The sequence below is a fragment of the Medicago truncatula genome, chromosome 1 (assembly GCF_003473485.1).
Source record: "Medicago truncatula cultivar Jemalong A17 chromosome 1, MtrunA17r5.0-ANR, whole genome shotgun sequence".
Lineage (NCBI taxonomy): Eukaryota > Viridiplantae > Streptophyta > Magnoliopsida > Fabales > Fabaceae > Medicago > Medicago truncatula.
Genome location: NC_053042.1, coordinates 26613624 through 26632964, shown reverse-complemented (window position 1 = coordinate 26632964; position 19341 = coordinate 26613624). Strand labels below are relative to the sequence as shown.

General features: G+C 36.4%; 1 protein-coding gene across 3 annotated transcripts; it reads right to left on the bottom strand.

The window, feature by feature from the left end:
- Nucleotides 1–676: 676 nt before the first annotated feature.
- LOC25483514 (protein PHOTOPERIOD-INDEPENDENT EARLY FLOWERING 1) lies at nucleotides 677–18989 on the bottom strand. Of its 3 annotated transcripts, none has more exons than XM_024776938.2 (21): nucleotides 18787–18989; nucleotides 18579–18670; nucleotides 15882–15962; nucleotides 15678–15788; nucleotides 15483–15563; nucleotides 15296–15384; nucleotides 15064–15200; nucleotides 14924–14988; nucleotides 13697–13832; nucleotides 12720–12818; nucleotides 12536–12606; nucleotides 12319–12453; nucleotides 10856–10891; nucleotides 9822–9890; nucleotides 9648–9710; nucleotides 6489–9558; nucleotides 6043–6107; nucleotides 5895–5953; nucleotides 4849–5617; nucleotides 2927–3447; nucleotides 677–1716 (listed from the first exon to the last, which is right to left on the bottom strand). In XM_024776938.2, the coding sequence occupies exons 2-21, from the start codon at nucleotides 18636–18638 to the stop codon at nucleotides 1296–1298; spliced, it is 6138 nt and encodes a 2045-aa protein (XP_024632706.1). In that variant the 5' UTR covers nucleotides 18639–18670; nucleotides 18787–18989; the 3' UTR covers nucleotides 677–1295. The 3 variants fall into 3 exon arrangements, with proteins under 3 accessions (XP_024632706.1, XP_024632714.1, XP_013467663.1); XM_024776946.2 differs by having other exon boundaries at nucleotides 4849–5614; XM_013612209.3 differs by having other exon boundaries at nucleotides 14924–14985.
- Nucleotides 18990–19341: the final 352 nt, after the last annotated feature.

Below are 19341 nucleotides of genomic sequence, written 5' to 3'. Positions count from 1 at the left end.
TAAGAGAAGTGGTTTTTTTTTTTGGCGTCCGGGATTCGAACTCCAGACCATGTATATATTATGGGTTATCCTTACCAACTGAGCTAAGCCCACGAAAGTGATTTAAGGATACTTGTCTTTATAACGATTTTTAAATCATCAAAAAATAAAGTATAATACACCACTTTTCAGGGTAAAATGTCTATATTAATTTCCTTAACAATGTTGCTCTAGGACACTCTAGCATTTTTCTTATTTTTTTTTTTAAATAAGCATTTTCCTTATAAAGAAATAGTTATTTCTATATTTTATTTTATTTTTTTGAAAGAAAAATTATTTTAATTGGTGATACTTTTTTAGGTGAAATATTTTTATTAACGCATTTACATGTAAAATTTTGTATCCAATGAACTCCTTATATTGTTTAAAGTATTGGATCTTAAAAAATATTTGAAAGAACATAACCCAATCCATTAACTAATCTTTTGTTGATTAAATTGATTACATGGATTAATGACTGGATGATTGAATAGTGGATCAATGGATGCAATTGCCACCCTGTTGGCTTTCGTGACTTTATTTTTTGATATAATGTTGGCTCGTTACTGAGATAGAGATATGTAGGTTTCTTAAATCGAACCGTACTTTGACTCCAAATTCATAACTATGTTTAAAGAAAAACTAAGGATTGACTCCATGCATATAAATTGACCAATTGATATAACTCATTTTCTAACCTTAAAATTAAAATAATCAAATATCGACCTAAATGGGATTTATGAACAACCACCACAGGACTAATTTGCACTAAACAAGAAGCATGCCTCGATTAAGAACATATATACGTGTGCATGCATATCTCGGGCACATCTACATGTGTCGTGGTAGGGTGATTAAACATAAATGAAGGCTTCTTACCTTTTCATTTACAACAATCAGTACCTACGTTAGGTCGTCCTACAGGTAAATGGTGTTGTTAAATTCATCCGCCAAACCAACACAGAATTCCCAGTGAGAACTTAAATTGGCAGCATTCTGCATCTTCATATATTATCGCGTCTTGAAAATGGCTTTGCTAGAATCCGCTGCCAACATAACTTCATAGAGTAATCAAGCTGCAAAACAGTGTTCACTACCTGGTTGTGTATCTGTGTATCCAAAAAATGGTATGCCCAGAAGAGCACCTTTTAGAACGCACAATTTCAATTGAAACCCACAGTAACTCATGAACTGACCAAGACTAACTTGTCAAGTGTATGCCAGTACTTAAATAGCAAAGGGCCGTTCAAAACTGCATTTCAGGCTTGGTTTGGTCCTTATCTAATATCAGTATATTCAGAGAATGCTATACAATCATCAAGGCCTGGGATTAACTCAGCTACATAATCATGGGGGACCACTCCAAAATTTTCCCTTTCCAATGAACTTTCCTCATTCAAATCAAAGGTGAAATTGCTATCCATGTTAAATCCAAATTCGTCCATAGTGGATGAAGGGAGATCCAGTGTCAGTTCATGAAGCGATGGCACTGGCGGCAATAACTCAGCCTGATGGCGATGCATTTCATTAGAATCCACTGAAGCTCTTTTGGTCTTTGACCTTGACAGCTTAGTAATGTCGGAGATGGAAGACCTTTGCTTTCCAGAAGATTGTATCTTGGAACCAGGTCGAGACCTTGCATCATTTGTCGGTGAAGCCCATCCAGAACTGTCTTCTTCACAAGCTTTTGCTATATCCCTGAGGGAAAAACATGCAAACAAAAAAGAGAAGCACCATAAGAAACTCTCCAACAGTAACCAAGAAAAAAATGAACACTTCATAAACTAAGCATTCAGGGAAACAAATTTTAGCATTTATTGACAGATCTATCAAAACCACATTATTTTCATAATTAATTTTTTGTTGAGGTAAACAATGGCCAACTGCAACATTGGAGATATATTTCACGATCACCTAGAATTTACAAGTGTAAATTATGAAGAAATTCAATGAGGTCTGAAGTAGCAAAAAAGAACATATACTTTATTGGATCATTCACCCTTGGATACAGAATATGAATATTTTTATTTCAGCATGACAAGGGTATACTTTGGCAAAAATAAATGCAGATCTTCCCCATAAAGCAAAGACTAGTCAAACTAGCTACAGTGCTAACTGTATAAGCCAAGAAGATCATAATTGCAAAGGGTGAAGTTAAAAACACAGGTCAAAACTCAAAAGTGTGCATCAATCTCCAACCACCAATATCAACCCTGTTGTCACATCATATTCCAGGCAAATTTATCTCGATACTGATTCATACATTTTAACAGAAGAACCAAGAAAAAGACCAACAATTCTCCAATGTACAGAGAAACAATAAAGGATATAATATGAATAGTTGAATATGTCAACCGTTCCTTGCCAAACGACACACTTCCTTGGAAATCAAATACTGAAGCAAACCAGGCCGGACAACTCACAAGAACCTAAAATTACTGGAAGATATAATTTGATACTAACTCCATCCCTAATTATAAGACCCTTTTGAAAATATTTTTGAAAGACCCCTTTGGTATTTCCAACAACATTAATTATTTCGCTGCCACTTGCCAACATAACCCTATTTATTTTATCTTTTTCTTCAATCAATAATAAATATTATGTTGGAAACATAAACTAATACTCTCTGAAGAGAATAAAACTGTAAAAGCAATAGTAATTACAAACAAATTAATACTACTATCAACTTTCTTAATTCCTGTGATTTGATCAAAAGGGTCCTATAATTAGAGACGGAGGTAGTATTGAACTTGATGAAAACTAATACATTCTTAGCAAAATTTGAACAGACCACACCACTGAACCGAATTTTAGTTTATAAATGATAAAAATTAAATCAGATACTCCAAACTTCATCGACACATTATACCATGAGCTAAAAACCATTACATGCATTCAACCGTACCTGAAACGATTCTCAGCAGCAGAATAACACATTTTAAGATGATCATCTCTTGTGTGCTTTAAAGACGGTGGCGCTTCATCCCCTTTTATTGATAACTTTATAACAGATGGAAATGAGGATAAGGAATCACTTTCCTCTTTCGGGAACTCCAGAGTTATATCCACCTGATCTGCACTCACCGGCATGTCTTCACCCTGGTTAGAGAGGAATATTTTGTCATTCTCTGGCCTACTTCTCATGTCATCCAGTGCAGCTGCAATTAACTTCTTGCTCTGGGCTGAATTAGCAAACGTCATCCTGTCATAGGGTTTGTTTGGGGGATTTTGTGAGTGCTGGCCAATTGAAGTGAAAAAACTCTGATCGAAATAGAGACCATTGCAAGTGGCAGGTGGATTTTGCCTGCGGTCAACACGTGACCCCACCTTCCAGACAGAAGAAAGCAACGCAAAAAAGTGCTTCTGCAGTAATAACTCTCTATTTGCCTGCTCAGAAGCAACATCTAACAATATCCGAATGTTATCCTGCAAAAAGAGACCATGTTACAGATCGATGAATAAAGGATATAGAGATAAGAGGAAAAGAAATTGAGAAAGAATTAAAATTTAGTTAGGTTAACAGCAGGAAGACAGATCCCTTTCAAGGGTTGCCCTGATTGGTAAACTGGACCCAAACCTAAGCCCAAAGTCCTACAAATCTATTCCCGCAGGTCCAAGATGAAAGGAGGTGCCAATTGGTAAGCAAGGAGCATAAGTGGGTCTGATAAAGGTGAAAAAAGCATGGTTAGGTATATAGCCCTCAGTAGGTGTGAGCATGTGCTGTTGTTCTTTGTAAATAATCCCAGTTAAACTCAATACTGTTGAAGAAAGATACCAGATTAGAGATGCAAACCCTTGAACCTCTCAATCAATTAAGATGGTTTCTATTGTGCAATTGGTAGAGCGGAAGTTCACTTTAATTGCAATGACAAGAAGCTCTGTAAATTGGTGGGAGCAAGGAGAATTTCAGGGGACACCATCACTGGCTAGTACCATGGTTAGTAGGTGGGATGAAGAGTGTGAGAGTAAGTACAGATCATCTCGCTTTCAGTTTCTGAAAGGACCGGAGAGGAGCCCGAAACCATAGAATGCTTCTAAAAAGAATTCTAAAGGCTCCCATGGGTTGTACCATGTATGTAATCTGCCTTACCAAGAACTCATTATGTTTCAAGTGTGGACAGAATTATAATCCCTACCCATCAATTGTTGGTTTCGGATCCACTCCAAAGGCCCATTAAGGCTGAGTTACTAAGGGTCAGCTATATTGTTATTAGTTGTATCATAGCGATAATTGTTTTCCATTTGCAATTTTGTAGAATTTTTCTTTTTTGTAAATATAGGAGTTAATTTGGAGTTAACTAGTTTCCTTATTTGATTATATACCCTAGGTTATTTATACCCTCATGTGTTTTGTATCATATCAATGAGAAATACAGAGAATTTCACATGGTATCAGAGCAAAAGTTCTAAACTTCTGTGATCCGTTATATGTACATCTCTATATCTGTACCCGACTACCCGTGTAGCTGATGTGTATAACTTGAGTGTCCAGCAGCAACTGCCAGTAAGAGTTGTTTAGTTTAGTTGTAACAGAATCCTGCTAAGCTTAGACCGCAGTTATGCCTCTATAAATAGCTCTCTGTTCTTTTAACATTACGAGAAGATTAGACACTTCTAAAATTTATAGTTTATATTTTCCGATCTCTACATTTTCCTTTTGCTTTCTTTGTTTTTTTCTCATTTTTCTTGCTTGAACAACTTTAAAGTTCAAACAACAAGTAAATAAAATTTGCAATACGAAGATAGGTTAAAATAGACGAGATCACTACTATGACCTGCAAATAATAAAATTGGAGATACAAGACATGTTAAAATAGCAGGTCTAACCTCTGTTACTTTAAGAGCCTTTCCAGAGGTTGTAGAGTTGATTTTCTCATGATTTGCATTGTCCATAGAGAACAAGATGTATTTTTGGAATAATTCTCTGAACCTCTCACAACAATGGACAGGATGACGAAATCTCCCCCTATATGCCCCCCCAGCAGTCATGCTATAAAGGATTTCACTAACAAAGCTCCAGTTAGGACCATATTCATGAACAACTGCACATAATATTGCATCCTCCTGAGGCAACCAAAAATCAGCTGATGGAATACAATCTTTGTACCAAATATTTCCCTTCTTCAGTTTTTCTGATTTTATTATAAACACACGTTTCACAGGCATTGGAGTGATGGTTATTTTTCCTCCCATCCTACTCCTGCCAACTGTTTTCTGTTCCGACACAACCAGACTTTTATATGGATCTGATTCTGCATGTTCATCCTGCATATCTAATGAGTTGGATTCTAAATCTGAATCATAGATGTCAAGAAGATCCCTCTTGGACTTTTTGGTCTTCTTAGATCTCTTTTCTTCTTCACCATCAGCTGTTAATTTAGACTTCTTGCGTTTTTTATGCATACTTGAACTTGGAGACACAAAATCAGGACTAGTGACAACATCATCATCATCTATGACCATTGGCACTGCTCGTAGCTCGTCTTTCACAGTTCTTACACCAGAGGTTAGAGATCCTTTCTTCAGAGATTTGAACTTTGTTTTCTTTGGTTTCTTTTTAGGCTTGGGCTTTGACTCACTTGGTGCTTGAGTCCTGCTGAAAAATGGAAGATACAGATATCTCAGGTATTTTCATATTTAGCGTTACCTTGTTTCCATCTATTTCAAACTATCACTAGAAGTCATAGGAGAAACTATCACAACTAAGCAGATTTTAAGCCAGGATTTATACAAAAACCCTACCCTCATCATAAACAGTCCATAAAATGATATTAGATTATAAGGTGACAAAGTTTGTTTCCATAGAGATGGTACAGATTATCTTTTTCAAAGCCAGTGAAGGAGGAAACAATGAAAGTTCAGTGCTGACTTACTTTTTCTCTTCTTCAGCTTCCTCTTTCAGTTTAGCTTCATATTCAAGTTCCTCCATTAACTACACGAACATTAAAGCAAACATATTAAACCATAACCACAACAAGTCAGGAAAGAGAACAAACGGAAATCAACGTTGGTCCAACAGACCTGATGTTGAGCCAAGGCCTCTACTTGCTGCCGATAAGCCGTTGTTGCAAAATCAGCATCCCAGCCTACAGGTCAAGAAAAGATAGTAGTAAATCCCACAATTGTATCATGCATACAGAACAAACAAATTTGGAAGTTTATTTTTGACTACTAATTAGCTGAATAAGTTGATATAGTAATAAACATTACAAGCATGGAAAGTCATCCCTTAGACCAATTTTAAATTTTAAGTTCATTTAAAAAGGACAAGGAACTTAAGTAGGTTTATAAATGGTTCCAGGTCTGATGAACGTGCAGAAGAACATAAATTATAGGTTATTATATAGCATGTCTTATAATTTATAAGCTAAAACTATGTTGGAGATATATTATTTGGATACTTCCGTAAAAATATCATAAATAGCAACAGTTTCAAAAAAAATTGAATCAGAGGGTTAGGTGCATACTTTCATATACAAGAGGCTCCTCATCTTCGTCAATTTCGGCTTCCATCTCCTCCTTATACCTTTCAATGCGATCCAATTCCCACTCAGTGTCCTCAATCCTGGCTTCAGATTCCAAGGCTGCCTTATCTATAATTGGATCCCACAGCTCTAGAAAACGAATGGCGTATCGGTCAATAGGGCGTAGCTCATTCTCAAAGGCTGATAAAGCCTGTCCAGCTGCAGCTGCAGCTTCCGCCATCTGTTTGACATCTGCCAGCATGTCAACATCATCATCCTTGGCAACAACAGCGGGTAGTTTATCTTCGTTAGGATCACCTCCATTTAACATTAATTCATTCTCTTTATTCAAATTGGAGACAGATTCACCCAACTCTTGAGGCTCATCATCCTCATTTACATACTCATCCTCTTCAAGTCTCCCACTGGCTTCTTCTGTAAATTCCTGGTTATCCACAGCTTCTTCCAGTTCACGTGTCTTCAGGGCCATATAATCTGCCTCATCTTCGACATGTTTTAATGCAGCATCTACATCTGCATTAGTTACAGAAACTTCTCCACTGTTCTGGTTTTTCTCCTTCGGCGTATCTTTAATTGAGAGTGTTCTATGACCTGAAAATAGTTCCATAGGATCAAGCTTCTTAAAGAACTCAGTATTATAACCCCCACTCTGTATAACCAGATCATCAAGTGCGCGCTTTTGCTTTGCTTTCTTCAAAATATTTTCCTCAATGGTGCTCTCACTAATCAATCGATATATATGGACTTCACGCGTCTGGCCAATTCTGTGGCACCGATCTTGAGCTTGTTGATCCATAGCAGGATTCCAGTCACTATCATAAAAAATAACTGTGTCAGCTCCAACTAGATTGATACCAACACCCCCACTACGAGTTGACAAGATGAAAAGAAAATATTTGGGGTTTGTGTTAAAACGCTGCATTAAGGTCTGCCTCTCCTCTGGTTGGGTTGATCCATCTAAGCGCATGTAAGTATAACCATACAAATTAATGAAGGCTTCTAATATGTCAAGCATCTTAGTCATTTGAGTGAATATCAGAGCTCGGTGACCTTCTGATTTTAATTTCCTCAGCAAAATCGCTAGCTCCTGCAATTTTCCACAGTCGAATTGTATAAGTCGCCTGTCTGGGAAATATACTTGCCGACGAACAATTGCGGGCCTGATGGGTGACAATAGTGGTGACAGAATATCAGAGCATTGCTGCTTGTAAGATGGGTGCAGAAACACTGTTGTCTCGCTTTTACTGCACCAGCAAACAGGAGGGGATGCTCGGGCAGCAGGAATCGCAAACATGAAACTTTCAACCACATCAATCATCCTCTGAAATCGTTCAACTGGGGAGAGAACAATGTCAGCCAGTTTTGATGGGAACAAGTATGAAACAGGGTTTGCCTTCTTTTGATGAATATCATATACAGGATGCCTTATGGTAACAAGGTCCCTTAGAGTCGTTGAGTAGATGGGTCTTTTTTTACACCTCAAGGAGTTCCACCATGCAATAGCTGCTGCACGTTCCTTTGCCTCTCTTATCCTCTCTTCCCAAATTGCCTTTTGAATCTCTTCAAAAATGTTTGTTCCTAACTGCTTTTTCTGACATTTCAGTCCGGGCTTAATTACTTCCAGGTCAGCCCTATCAGTGCGTTCCATAATTAAAGTTGCAGGGGTCTCAATAGCTTGCACTTCATCACTCTCCCAAGATGTCATGCTATAGTCAAGATGAGTAAATAGAAGACCCAAACCTTCTAAGTCGACTGTAGAAAAGGAGCTAGGCAAAAGCATGGAGCAAATAGAAGAACTTAACTGAGTATGAATCCCACACATATCAAAAGAACTGACGATTGGACGGCCCTCAAATAGGTCAGGATGATTACAAACCTTGCGAAGTTGCATGATGATACTAATCATCCCAAAAAAATTGGCATTCGCAAGAGTAGCTTGAGTCTCTGAGCTAGCAATAAAATCTTCGTACAAATTCCTCTGCCTCTTTGACAGCCTACAGTATATGACATGCTCATGTTTCATTGGAAGTTGCTTTTCTACATCTCTCTTCAATCGACGGAGTAAGAACGGACGAAGGACATTATGCAGGCGATCTACAACCTCCTTATTAACTTTTTCCTCTCCCTCGACCATTCCTGATATAGGATTACAAAACCAATCCTTAAACTCTTGGTGTGACTGGAAAACATGGGGCATCAAGAAATGCATGAGAGACCACAGTTCCATGAGATCATTCTGTAGTGGTGTACCGGTCAACAGAATTCGTCGTTTTGAATTGAAATTCAGCAGTGTCTGCCACCTTTGTGATTTCCAGTTTTTAATGAGGTGAGCTTCATCTAAGATCAAGTATTTCCACTTTTTGCGCTTGAAAACTTTGGAATCCTGAATAACTAATCTGTAAGTTGTTATGCACACATGAAATGAGTTTGGTTTTAACCATCCTTGTCTTTTATGTTTTCGCTCCTTTGCGCTTCCGAAATAGGTCAAAATTTTGAACGCAGGACACCATTTCAGAAATTCAGTCTCCCAGTTAAGCATCACACTAGTTGGCACCACAATTAGATGTGGACCCCAAATCCCCTTTTCGCAGGCAAGATGTGCAAGCAAAGCTATAGTCATAATGGTTTTTCCAAGCCCCATTTCATCTGCCAAAATTCCATTCAGCTTTTTTTCATACATTGTAACGAGCCAATCCAATCCAATATGTTGATATTCACGAAGAGAGTACTTGAGTAGAAAGGGAAATTTTGTACGCACTTTAGTTGTGGAGAAAGTGTTTCCAGTTGGTTGTACTGATCTTGCAGCAGCAGCTGCATCAGCAATTATATCCTCACTTTCTCTTTCCTCTGAATTTTCACAAGGTGCTTCCCCCTGTTCTTCTGCCTGTGTCTGTACAGTAGCCAGTTTCTCACTGGAATTCATATCTTCATCCACAGAAATATCAGGATCTGTCTGCTTAGCATCATCATGGACTGGTGAATTCCGCTGGTCTTCTGATGAAGCAGAAGCACAATCTGACTCATCTTCCTGATCCCAATCATCACTCAGGTCCTAAAAAGTAAAAGAGGAAAAAGTTAAATGATGGTTTTAATAATAACAAATTCAGCCATAAGTAACAACTAGAGATGAATACCACCTACCTTTTTATACCTTGCAAGCAGTTCCTCAACAGGCATGTCACTCTCTTTTTGTAGTAATGCAATCTACATATAATAGCTTAGTTATGAGGATAGAAAACTTTGGTAAATATTCTTAAACTCTAAATTAATATTCAGAAGTATCCTAGACGGAAAATAAGCTGATTAGCGCTTAACCTCATCCTTTGGATCAATTGCATCAACTCTGTCCAGTTTTTCTTCCTCGGATAAGGTTGTTTCATCGTCCTGATCATTGTAATAAAGTTAAGACACAGGTTGCCAACCACGAGATGAAAACAAGTAATTAGTAAAACCTTCAAGATAGGTAAACAAATTATGCAACCAACAGCTTCTTTAATATAAAATACTATCCATTACAAGTATTTAACACAATTCTTGACTCTGAAAAAACTTTATTTTGAATGGAAGAAAACTATAACTCTGACTAGCAAAAACTCATCACACAACGTTTGAATTTGGCAACTTATGAAGCAAAGTCTTGTCACAAGGCGATCACCTCACATCTAGCCGTTCATCTATTACACAACTAATAGCAAAGCCCTGCTTCTCTTCATGTGCAAAGCCTTGATTTGCACACACTAGAGGACACTGAGCATCATAACAAATAGTAATTAGGATAATTGTGAATATCTAGCTTGGGAATAGAACTTGGTTCACTGCCCCAAGACCTTGCTGAGGTTGTGGGATCCATGATATTTACGACCCACCTCCAAGTTATCCATCTACTCATATCAATTGACAATGTTATATGCTGATAATTGATATGCTGTCAAAGATTATGTAGGAACATTTCTCCACAAAATGTAGTACATTAGACTGACCCCCCAAAAAAATAAAAATAGTCCCACATCCTCAGCTGCCTTGTTTGTAGTAAGCACCAGTGAGTTTAAATTATATGCAAGTTCCTATGCATCACTTGTGCAATTTAACAGGGAGATACCAATAGCCTTATACAATTCATAACTTCATGTATTATTTCAATCTTATAATTAAATATAAAACGTTGAAGTTTTCCTGAACATAAGGTAGCAGTTGTGGTTGCTATGAAAATCTCTTAGCACAGCTCAGACATACAGCTGAAAATCATCATTTGTAACTACCAACAACACCTACCGCATTGGTGATCAAAAGCAATCAAAACAAACATAAACATGGAAATATGACAATTATGTCCTCACACACAGTTGTACCTTATCCTCTGTGCCAAACAAAAAGTCGCCGTCTTCCTGACAATATTTCATAACACACCAACAAAACAGTTAGCATAATCAAGTAGTTGGAAGCTGATAATAGCAAAAGAAAAGTTCAAAAAGGGTAAAATATTTTAAGAGTGAGGAAGCGGATAGAGATTGTTGATATAATATAAACTCAGATTAAAAAGATAACTAATAAATCGGAGGCAAGAAGAATATTGCTCATATTGATTGAAACAGAAATATGTGGTACATATAAGTAAAGCAGGTCAAAGATCTAAGTGCAACATTATGGAGTAACATAGTTGGTCTCACTATATTCACTCAAACACTCGAATCTAGATCTGCGAGAACGGATAAACCTGGCTCATTCAGGTTGGTCCACCACGGGCTGAACACAAGTGTGAGCCGTGAGAGCACCCTATGGTTACATCCAAGCAGAGGTATTAGCGATATGTTTTTTATGAGAAATACATTTTTATACTTCTCATGTATGTGAGTTTGCCCAAATCAACCTGAGATAAAACCTGTGGAACAGTCGGCCGGGTTGCCTCACAGGTTAGAGCCTACTTTCACAACAGTACTCCAATCAATCTAGTTCTCCAGTAATTTGTATCATTAGTGATAGAGCTTTTAACACGTTATTTCATTAACTTTCCTTGCATGCAAAACCACTAATCACAGAAAGATCTCTACCATTGCTGGTACAAAATAGTTGTTTTTTCTCAATCATACCAAGGGATTTCTGATAGATAATGAGTAATTATACTAAAAGGCCCAGCAGAGCCTGATATCTAAACAAAGATAATATATATTTAAAAAAAAAAAAAAAAAAGGACCAGATGAACTTGATATTTTCTAAAATTGAAATTAGAGAACAACTGAACTAGAACAATGGTTGGTCAAGTTGAAAAATACTACTAGTCATGGATTAATTCAACAATAATTATGCACTAACAGCATGAACATTTCTTCTTTTCTAAGAGCATTGAGAAGTCATATGTACTTTTGATAATTGGCTCGTGGTTCCCTGTCCCTAAAGAACTAAATAAGACTTCATTTTGGAGCAATTTTTTTCTTAATTAATGAAGTTCCATGAGAGAGAGAGAGAGAGAGAGAGAGAGAGTGAGAGGAATGTAGAGAGAGAACAGTGGAAGATGAAGTCAACACAAATATGGACTTTTGAGATATCAAACAAGAGAGATGGACCCTTGAGTTGTCTGATGGATTTATTCTATATCATAATTGATGTGAGTAATGAATTATGAAGAGGTGCCCGATAGGAGCTGATATGAAAATTCCATAGTGTCTCAAATAGAGTTGACAATTTGAAAGCATTGCAGCAATTCTTAAACAAATGGGAATTATATCTGTATAAAAAAAAATAAAGAGGACAAAAATGAAACTTGAACCAAAAATGGATCAAGGGTACATGTTTGCCAAGAAAAATGAAATTTCACCTCTTCGTCAGAAAAATCAAATGGAACATTTTCATTGGCTGCCTCACTGGGAACCTCTTTGAGATTTTCAGATTGATGAACCTCATTTTGAGATAGATTATTTGTTGGTGTAGCCACATCACCGTTACTGTCATCCTGTAATTAAAAACTGAGCATTACACTAAGCCCTTAACTCATTATGACATTCAACGCAGGAAATTAAACACATACAACTTACACAACGTCGACCGAGGACCGTGCTGGAGTCGTTTGTACATATTTCACTGATAGATATATGATCTCCATTTTCTGCATGTATTAGCCATGCCTTATGTCAGAAACAAGCATACAACAACAACAACAACCAAGCATTATCCCACTAAGTGGGGTCATAACTTGTGCAAATTAAAAAGACCGCATACCTGATGCAAGTTCTTCCTGGCCATCAGGATCACCAGTTCTAACTATCTGTCCACCATCTTCACTACTCTCTGGACTACTTTCCTGCCTTGCCAATTCTCCTAATTGCAAAGAAACCAATGGCATAATAAATGATTCAATGGTCTATTAAGGTAATCACACTAGATATACTGAGGCAGAGCTGGCCACAAAATGGTTTTCTTTTAAAAAAAGGTATATATTACCATCCTAGCTATCACTAAGTAAAACTTTTATATCGTTTATATTGCCCTCCATTAAGTGAGAACAACAAAGAATTCCATAATGAAAAAAAGGTCGGTTTATATAATAAAAATTTAATATCCTATCCTTCTACTAAATAGAGGGGTAACCTTGGCGCAACTGGTAAAGTTGTTGTCATGTGACTGAAAGGTCATGGGTTCAAGTCCTGGAAACAGCCTTTTGTGTAAAAACAGGGTAAGGTTGTGACAATACACCAAATGGTGGGACCCCTTCCTGGACCCTGCTTGAGTGCACCAGGTTGCCCTTTTTATCCCGCTACCAAATAGAATATTTCTTATCCTAGGGATGCTGCCTTCGTGAATCGGGAGGTACGTTTGTAGCAGCGCAAACGATGTGGCAGCAAGCACATATGTCGGTTTTAAAGGAAGAGGTGATGGCCCTTTTGGAAGCTATCCAATTTGCCCGTGCTAAGGGGTGGGGTAAAGTGATTTTTGAATCAGATTATAGTACTTTGGTTAACGCCCTCTCAACGCAACCACATGGAGCTTCTGAGTTTTATGCAATAGTTTCTGTTATTAAGAACCAGTTATCTATAAATTTCAACTTCGAGGTGAAGTTTATTAGGTGACAAGCAAGTATGGCTAGTCACCAAGTTTTTGAGTATTCACCTACTTGTATTGAACCTTTTCTTCATGATATTTAACTGTGCTTCTGTCAAAAAAACAAAAAAAGAATATTTCTTATCACGAAAAATCACCTTTATCTCCAGCATAACGTTTGAGTAACTCCTCAATTGGAAGATCCATTTCGCTGTGCAAAGCTGCCAATTCCTCTTGCCGTTCTTCTTTAGTTATAAGAGCCTCATCTTCCTCGAGCGTTTGCTCATCATCATCCTGGAAATATTTAAGTCCATATATGAGATTGGACCAGTATTCACCCATTGGAACAATAAACATGATAATCAGATGAGAAAGACGGTAATAGTCTTGTTCAACTTCCAATAGAAAAATGATGGTTGCAAAATACTCTTTCATGCGCACATGGTTAAATTAAAATTTTCCTAATTAGAAAATGCAGATATCCTATTACATAATGTTGTTTTAAAGATACAATCTTTTTTTAGCACATGGTAAGTTAACAACCAGAGAAAAGAAAATTCGCACTTAAGGTGCTAACTCAGTCGTAAAAGCTTAGCCTTGCAGCTTCAAGGTACTTAGCTCAAATCCCTTCGGGGACGGTTGTAAATGGCCATTAGTGCCACTTTTAACTGATAAAATTTCCCACTAGCCCTATTTTTTTAAAACAAAGTTAACAACTAGAAGTCAACCACAAAGCTTGTATCCCACTAAAGGGACTCAACTACATGAATCAAATGACGTTATAATACATGAATAAGTTAAATATGTCACAATTAGAAAATACAGAAAGCATATTAAATAATGTTTTTAAAATAAAAACCAAATAATAATATAGCTTTATCTTTGGTTGTAAAACAGCCAAAATAAACCTGTGTAGTGGAACCTTATATATCTAAACTAGCAAGCAAACTAAATATTTGTTTCAATGTCAGAATGAAGGCAAAGCACGATCAATTTCCATTATCATGCAGCAGGAATCTGGTTTAGTTATTCCAACAAATATGGATTCAGTCGAACAAACAATGTGCAGAGTAACAAAACATATGAAGCAGGAATCTGGTATTAGTTCTTCCAACAAATATGGATTTCAGTCCAACAAACAATGGGCAGATTAACAAAACATCAAAGCCATTTTAAAGCTCATGCAGAGTGAAACCAATAGAACCTGTCTGTGTTCTGTAATAAATTCCATAATAATGATGATAGCATGCACTTGATATAATAAATAAAATAAATATTATAAAGTAGAAAATCTATCCGGGCTTCTGAGAGACAAGTTAAAATCTTAGGCAAACATGTCAAGAAGTAAAGAATCTGAGAATGGTCTTCAGGAAAGAAAAAAATACCGATACATCGTCAGATTGTACATCATATTCTTCATCATGATCAGGTGCATCGGATTTATACTCTGCTACAAAATGGATTGAGAAGTTAGAAAAGGAAGTAAATTCTACTTGTAACTTTAAAGCTACATCTCTCTACCCACCAACATTAGCTTCCTTAGGTTCATTGATAATGTCTCCGCCTATATCTTTGCATTGAAAACTCATCTGATGCTCTGCAGAATTTTTCTCTGCTGGTGCATTAGCATCCACAAGATTCTCGGCCAACATAGTTGAGTATCTGAAAACAAAAGAAATTTGAAATAAAAAAATGTCAGAGCCAAGTAGACTGCTTGTTATTGCAAAAGAAAATCAGGAAAAATAAAAGGAAACTACCTCTCAGTTTGCCCTAAAAGAAACTCAAGCTGTTTGTCAAGTGCCTTTTTCTTTTTCTCATCAAGTTCCATTTGATGTTTGTAAAGAACCTAGGAGCACAATAAAGGATGAAATGAAGGACGTCAAAGGGCAATCATGAAAATGATGCCGGCAATCAAATCATTTTAATTTTAATAATTCACATTACCAGCTTTTCTATTTTTGTCCAAAATTTCTTAACATCCTTAGAAATATTTAGTGCAACTTTTCTTAACCGCTGCTCTTCTTCCTGTACAAGATGCAGTTCTCATCACACAACAGTACAGTGGGGGTAAAAAAAACATGCACAGTGATGATTAAAAGCTTTCTGTAAACAATTTATTTATAGAAGAGAAATCAGAACCTTCATCTTCTTTTCACCCCTTGCAGCTGGATCTAACATGCCTTCTTTGCTGGCTTTTAAAGCAACTTTCTTTGCCTGAGCTAATTTCCATTTCCTCTCTGACTCGAAGTCCTGCGAAAAAAAAGTATAGCAAGCAAAATCGTATAAACTAAAATATACAATGTAGAAATCATTTCAGATGTTGAAGTTGAAACAAGTAGGTACCTTTGATAGCCACACCATCTCTTCTAAGACATGGTCCCAATGAGTTTTGGGTCGTCTAGGCTCCCTTGAAGCTTCAACAGCCTGACACAGCAAAATTCAATAATTTAAGAAGAAAATGGGAAGCAAGGAATACTAGCAAAAAATAAAACAATAAAAAGTTCCCATTTGATGATTTCTTTCTTCTTCTTTTGGGTGAGTATTTCTCATCTCCTTTCTTGTTACTCTCATCATGAACCAACTATCCCAAAAGCTTAAGTTGTTGGGTAAAAGCAAATTAATGGTTTTATATCTAACACCTCTCCTCATGCAACATCCCCTACTTGAAGCTTGGAAATGCAGATGCCCACCTACATTGTGCTTAAATTTAATATTTATTTAGAAGAGTACAAGCAGGAAGGATCTAACTCAACTCAATCACTTGGCCAGAGAGGCTCTAATACCATAGTTGAATTACTAAGGGGCTGTGCCTAACTCAACCTCAAAGCTAGCACAAGGAGTAAGGATTGAAAGAAAAATTTATATCTAGTGATAGAAATATAAAATAAAACAAATCATGTGTTATCAGCCTAAGCTTTTGGAATAGTTGGCTCATGACATGATATCGAAACCCCTATTGAGTATTGACCACTAAAGCTCGATCATGTTGCACCCATTCTTCTAATAACAAGTGAAATTTTAATTCATGGTAAGAAAGCTATGTACAATCCACGCTTCAAACCCAAAGGGCTCTTGCATCTACTAGAATTCCATCCCAGAAGGGGGAATCTCCGTCAATAGACTGAGTAATAGATCTTGACACCATATTTTGACCTAGAAAACTTTAAGACTGAATGCAAACAACAATCCACAAAATTATGGAGATGTCAATGAAAGGCTCTAATCTAATCAACAAATGGCATATCCAAGTATCGCAAAACTAGATGTTAACAATGTATTCCTTCCTAGATTAAAATACACATGCACCAACCCCTACACTTGAAGACACACACAAACCCCTAGTCTACAAGTTAAACGAAGGAAACCATGGACTCAAACTAGCTCATCTTGATTGGTTTGAATGTTTTGCTACAATCCTAATCAAGATAACTTTAAGTTAAAGCAAATGAGATGATACTTATCGGAAAGTATCTTAGGAGTATCCACGAAGTGTCTCAAACATATTCGGTAATATATAACTTTTAAAATAGTAAAAAAAAACTGATACTTCGAGGATACATATCCGTAAGTATCCTAGGAGTATCAGTAACTGCAGATACTTCTCCTATTTTGAAGTATCCAGGCATCATAGGTTCTAACGAATTTTCACCACTGCCTTAGGGTTCTAGTCATTGAGGATGACGAAGTTAGTCTTCCATAATTGAGAAGCTCATCTATATGCCCAACACCCGCAGGGGAAGTATATTCAAGTTATATCAGCAAAAACTCACATGTCTGACTCCACCACTGGTGTTAAGAATATCTTCTTACAATTCATGTCATTGCAATTAGTTTAGCTTAGAGATCAACTAAGCTGCATGTATGCAGTGCAGAATTTAGTTACAGATGTCATGGAACAAGATATGTTAGTCTATTGTTCTGTTATGGAGTTGTCAGATTCTGCTATGGTCCATTAGAGAAGGTGTTCAGATCAATTTTGCAGATCCTAATTTCTTGCTGCTCCCTATAATAATTCTAATTTCCTTTCATTTTCTGCTCGCTTTCCTTCCTGCACTGAATTCTCTCACAAAAGCAACAGTTTAAATTTCACACACTCGCCCACACAACCTAGGGAAAGGATATCACCCTTTCATACTAAAAAATGGATTAATCCATAAAGCAAAAGATTCATCCACAGAAACCTATGCTGTTAATATATTAAAGAGTAATTACTCACCTTCACATCTTTTATGCATACAACTAAAACCTAACCTCAATTCCATACCTCTACCTTTTCATCTCTACTAATATCTTCTGTGCTTATTTGCATCAAACAATTCTAATTCACCGATCTCAATAAGTTTTATTTCAGTTAGTTTTACCACACCCTAATTTCTAATTCCACCCGTTAAGTAACCCTTTGTTGAATATAAATAAATCAGTGTTGTCAAATAGCGCCTATAGCGCTTTATAGTGTTATAATATCGCAGAATTTTAACAAACCACTATTGTTCCACGATACGTAATCTAATACAAAGTATTGTCAAGTAGCAGCTATAGCAGCTCTATAGCAATATAGCGTAGCAGAATTTGAACAAATAGTTATATTTTGCAATTCACAATTGACAACACTGGTATATATGTCAAAATGACCAAAAAGTGCAATACATAATTATTGCCAAATAGCAGCTATAGCAGCAGCCCTACAGCACAGTCGCATAGCGGAATTTGAACATACATTAATTTTCCGCGATCTGCCAAATATATTTCCAAATTACCAAAAAAACCAAGCCTCAAATTTAAAGAAACAATAACAAACATAGCAAAAACTCATCAAAATCGGTAACTACGATATACATCATTCCAGAGGAAAATAATGCATGAAACCTAAAAAAGCCAAGTCTCAAAATTAAAGAAACAATAACACACATAGCAAAAAATAATCAAAATAATTAACTACAATATACATCATTCCACATCAAAATAATGCATGAAACCGAAAAATTTTAAAAAAATTAAACAAAACAAAAAATAACAGAGAAATTAAAATCAATAACTAACCTTATGCCGTTTAACTTTATACTCGGGATCAATCTTAGACCTTGGACCTTTCGACGCCATCGCATTCACCAAAACTCAAGCATCTACAATATCTATATACATAAAATTAAAAAAAAAATTAGAAAAACTGATAAAAATCACAGTGATAAACAACCTAATTCGATGCATGAAGAAAACGTGAAAAGCGTTTCGGATGAAGAAATCGTACCGTGAAGGGTGAAAAAGTAGAAATCCTTCGTTTGAAGAAGTTAGCGTTGGAAAACGGTGAGAAGAAGGAAGAGATAGTGATAATGATGAAGGAACGAAGTGGTTGTGAAGAGCGTTGAGAATGGTGAAAGTGTGAGTGAGGAAGATGGAAAAACCTAACGAAGAGAGAGAACGATGATGGTGAAATTAGAAGAAGCTAAATGGTGACGTGGAATAGAGAGGTTTTTAGTTTTGATGAAACGGCGTCGTATTGGGTTGGATTAATTCACTAATCTCGATGACACCTCTGTTCTTTTTTGTTTCTTTCATTTCCTTTTAAGAAACTTAAAAAACCCTTATAACATTAATCAATTCCTCTTCTCTGTTTATTATGGTCGTTAAACTCTATGATATGATAATTAACTGTACGTGGGCTGTTTTTAATTGACTATTTTTTATTTTTATTTTTTGCTTTTTTGTTGAAAATTTGTGTGATTATAAAAATAAACAATTATCCTCTCAAATTTAAAACTTATATAACAAATACTCCCCTCAACTTTAAAACTTAATGTTCCAT

Excerpts from the sequence above, each read along its gene's own strand:
- LOC25483514 (XM_024776938.2), bottom strand. The coding sequence starts at position 18,638 with ATGGCGTCGAAAGGTCCAAGGTCTAAGATTGATCCCGAGTATAAAGTT. Across the intron at positions 15,564-15,677 it reads GGGGTGAAAAGAAGATGAAG|GAAGAAGAGCAGCGGTTAAG; the intron begins GTTCTGATTTCT and ends CATCTTGTACAG. Across the intron at positions 12,819-13,696 it reads ACGTTATGCTGGAGATAAAG|GAGAATTGGCAAGGCAGGAA; the intron begins GTGATTTTTCGT and ends CTTTGCAATTAG.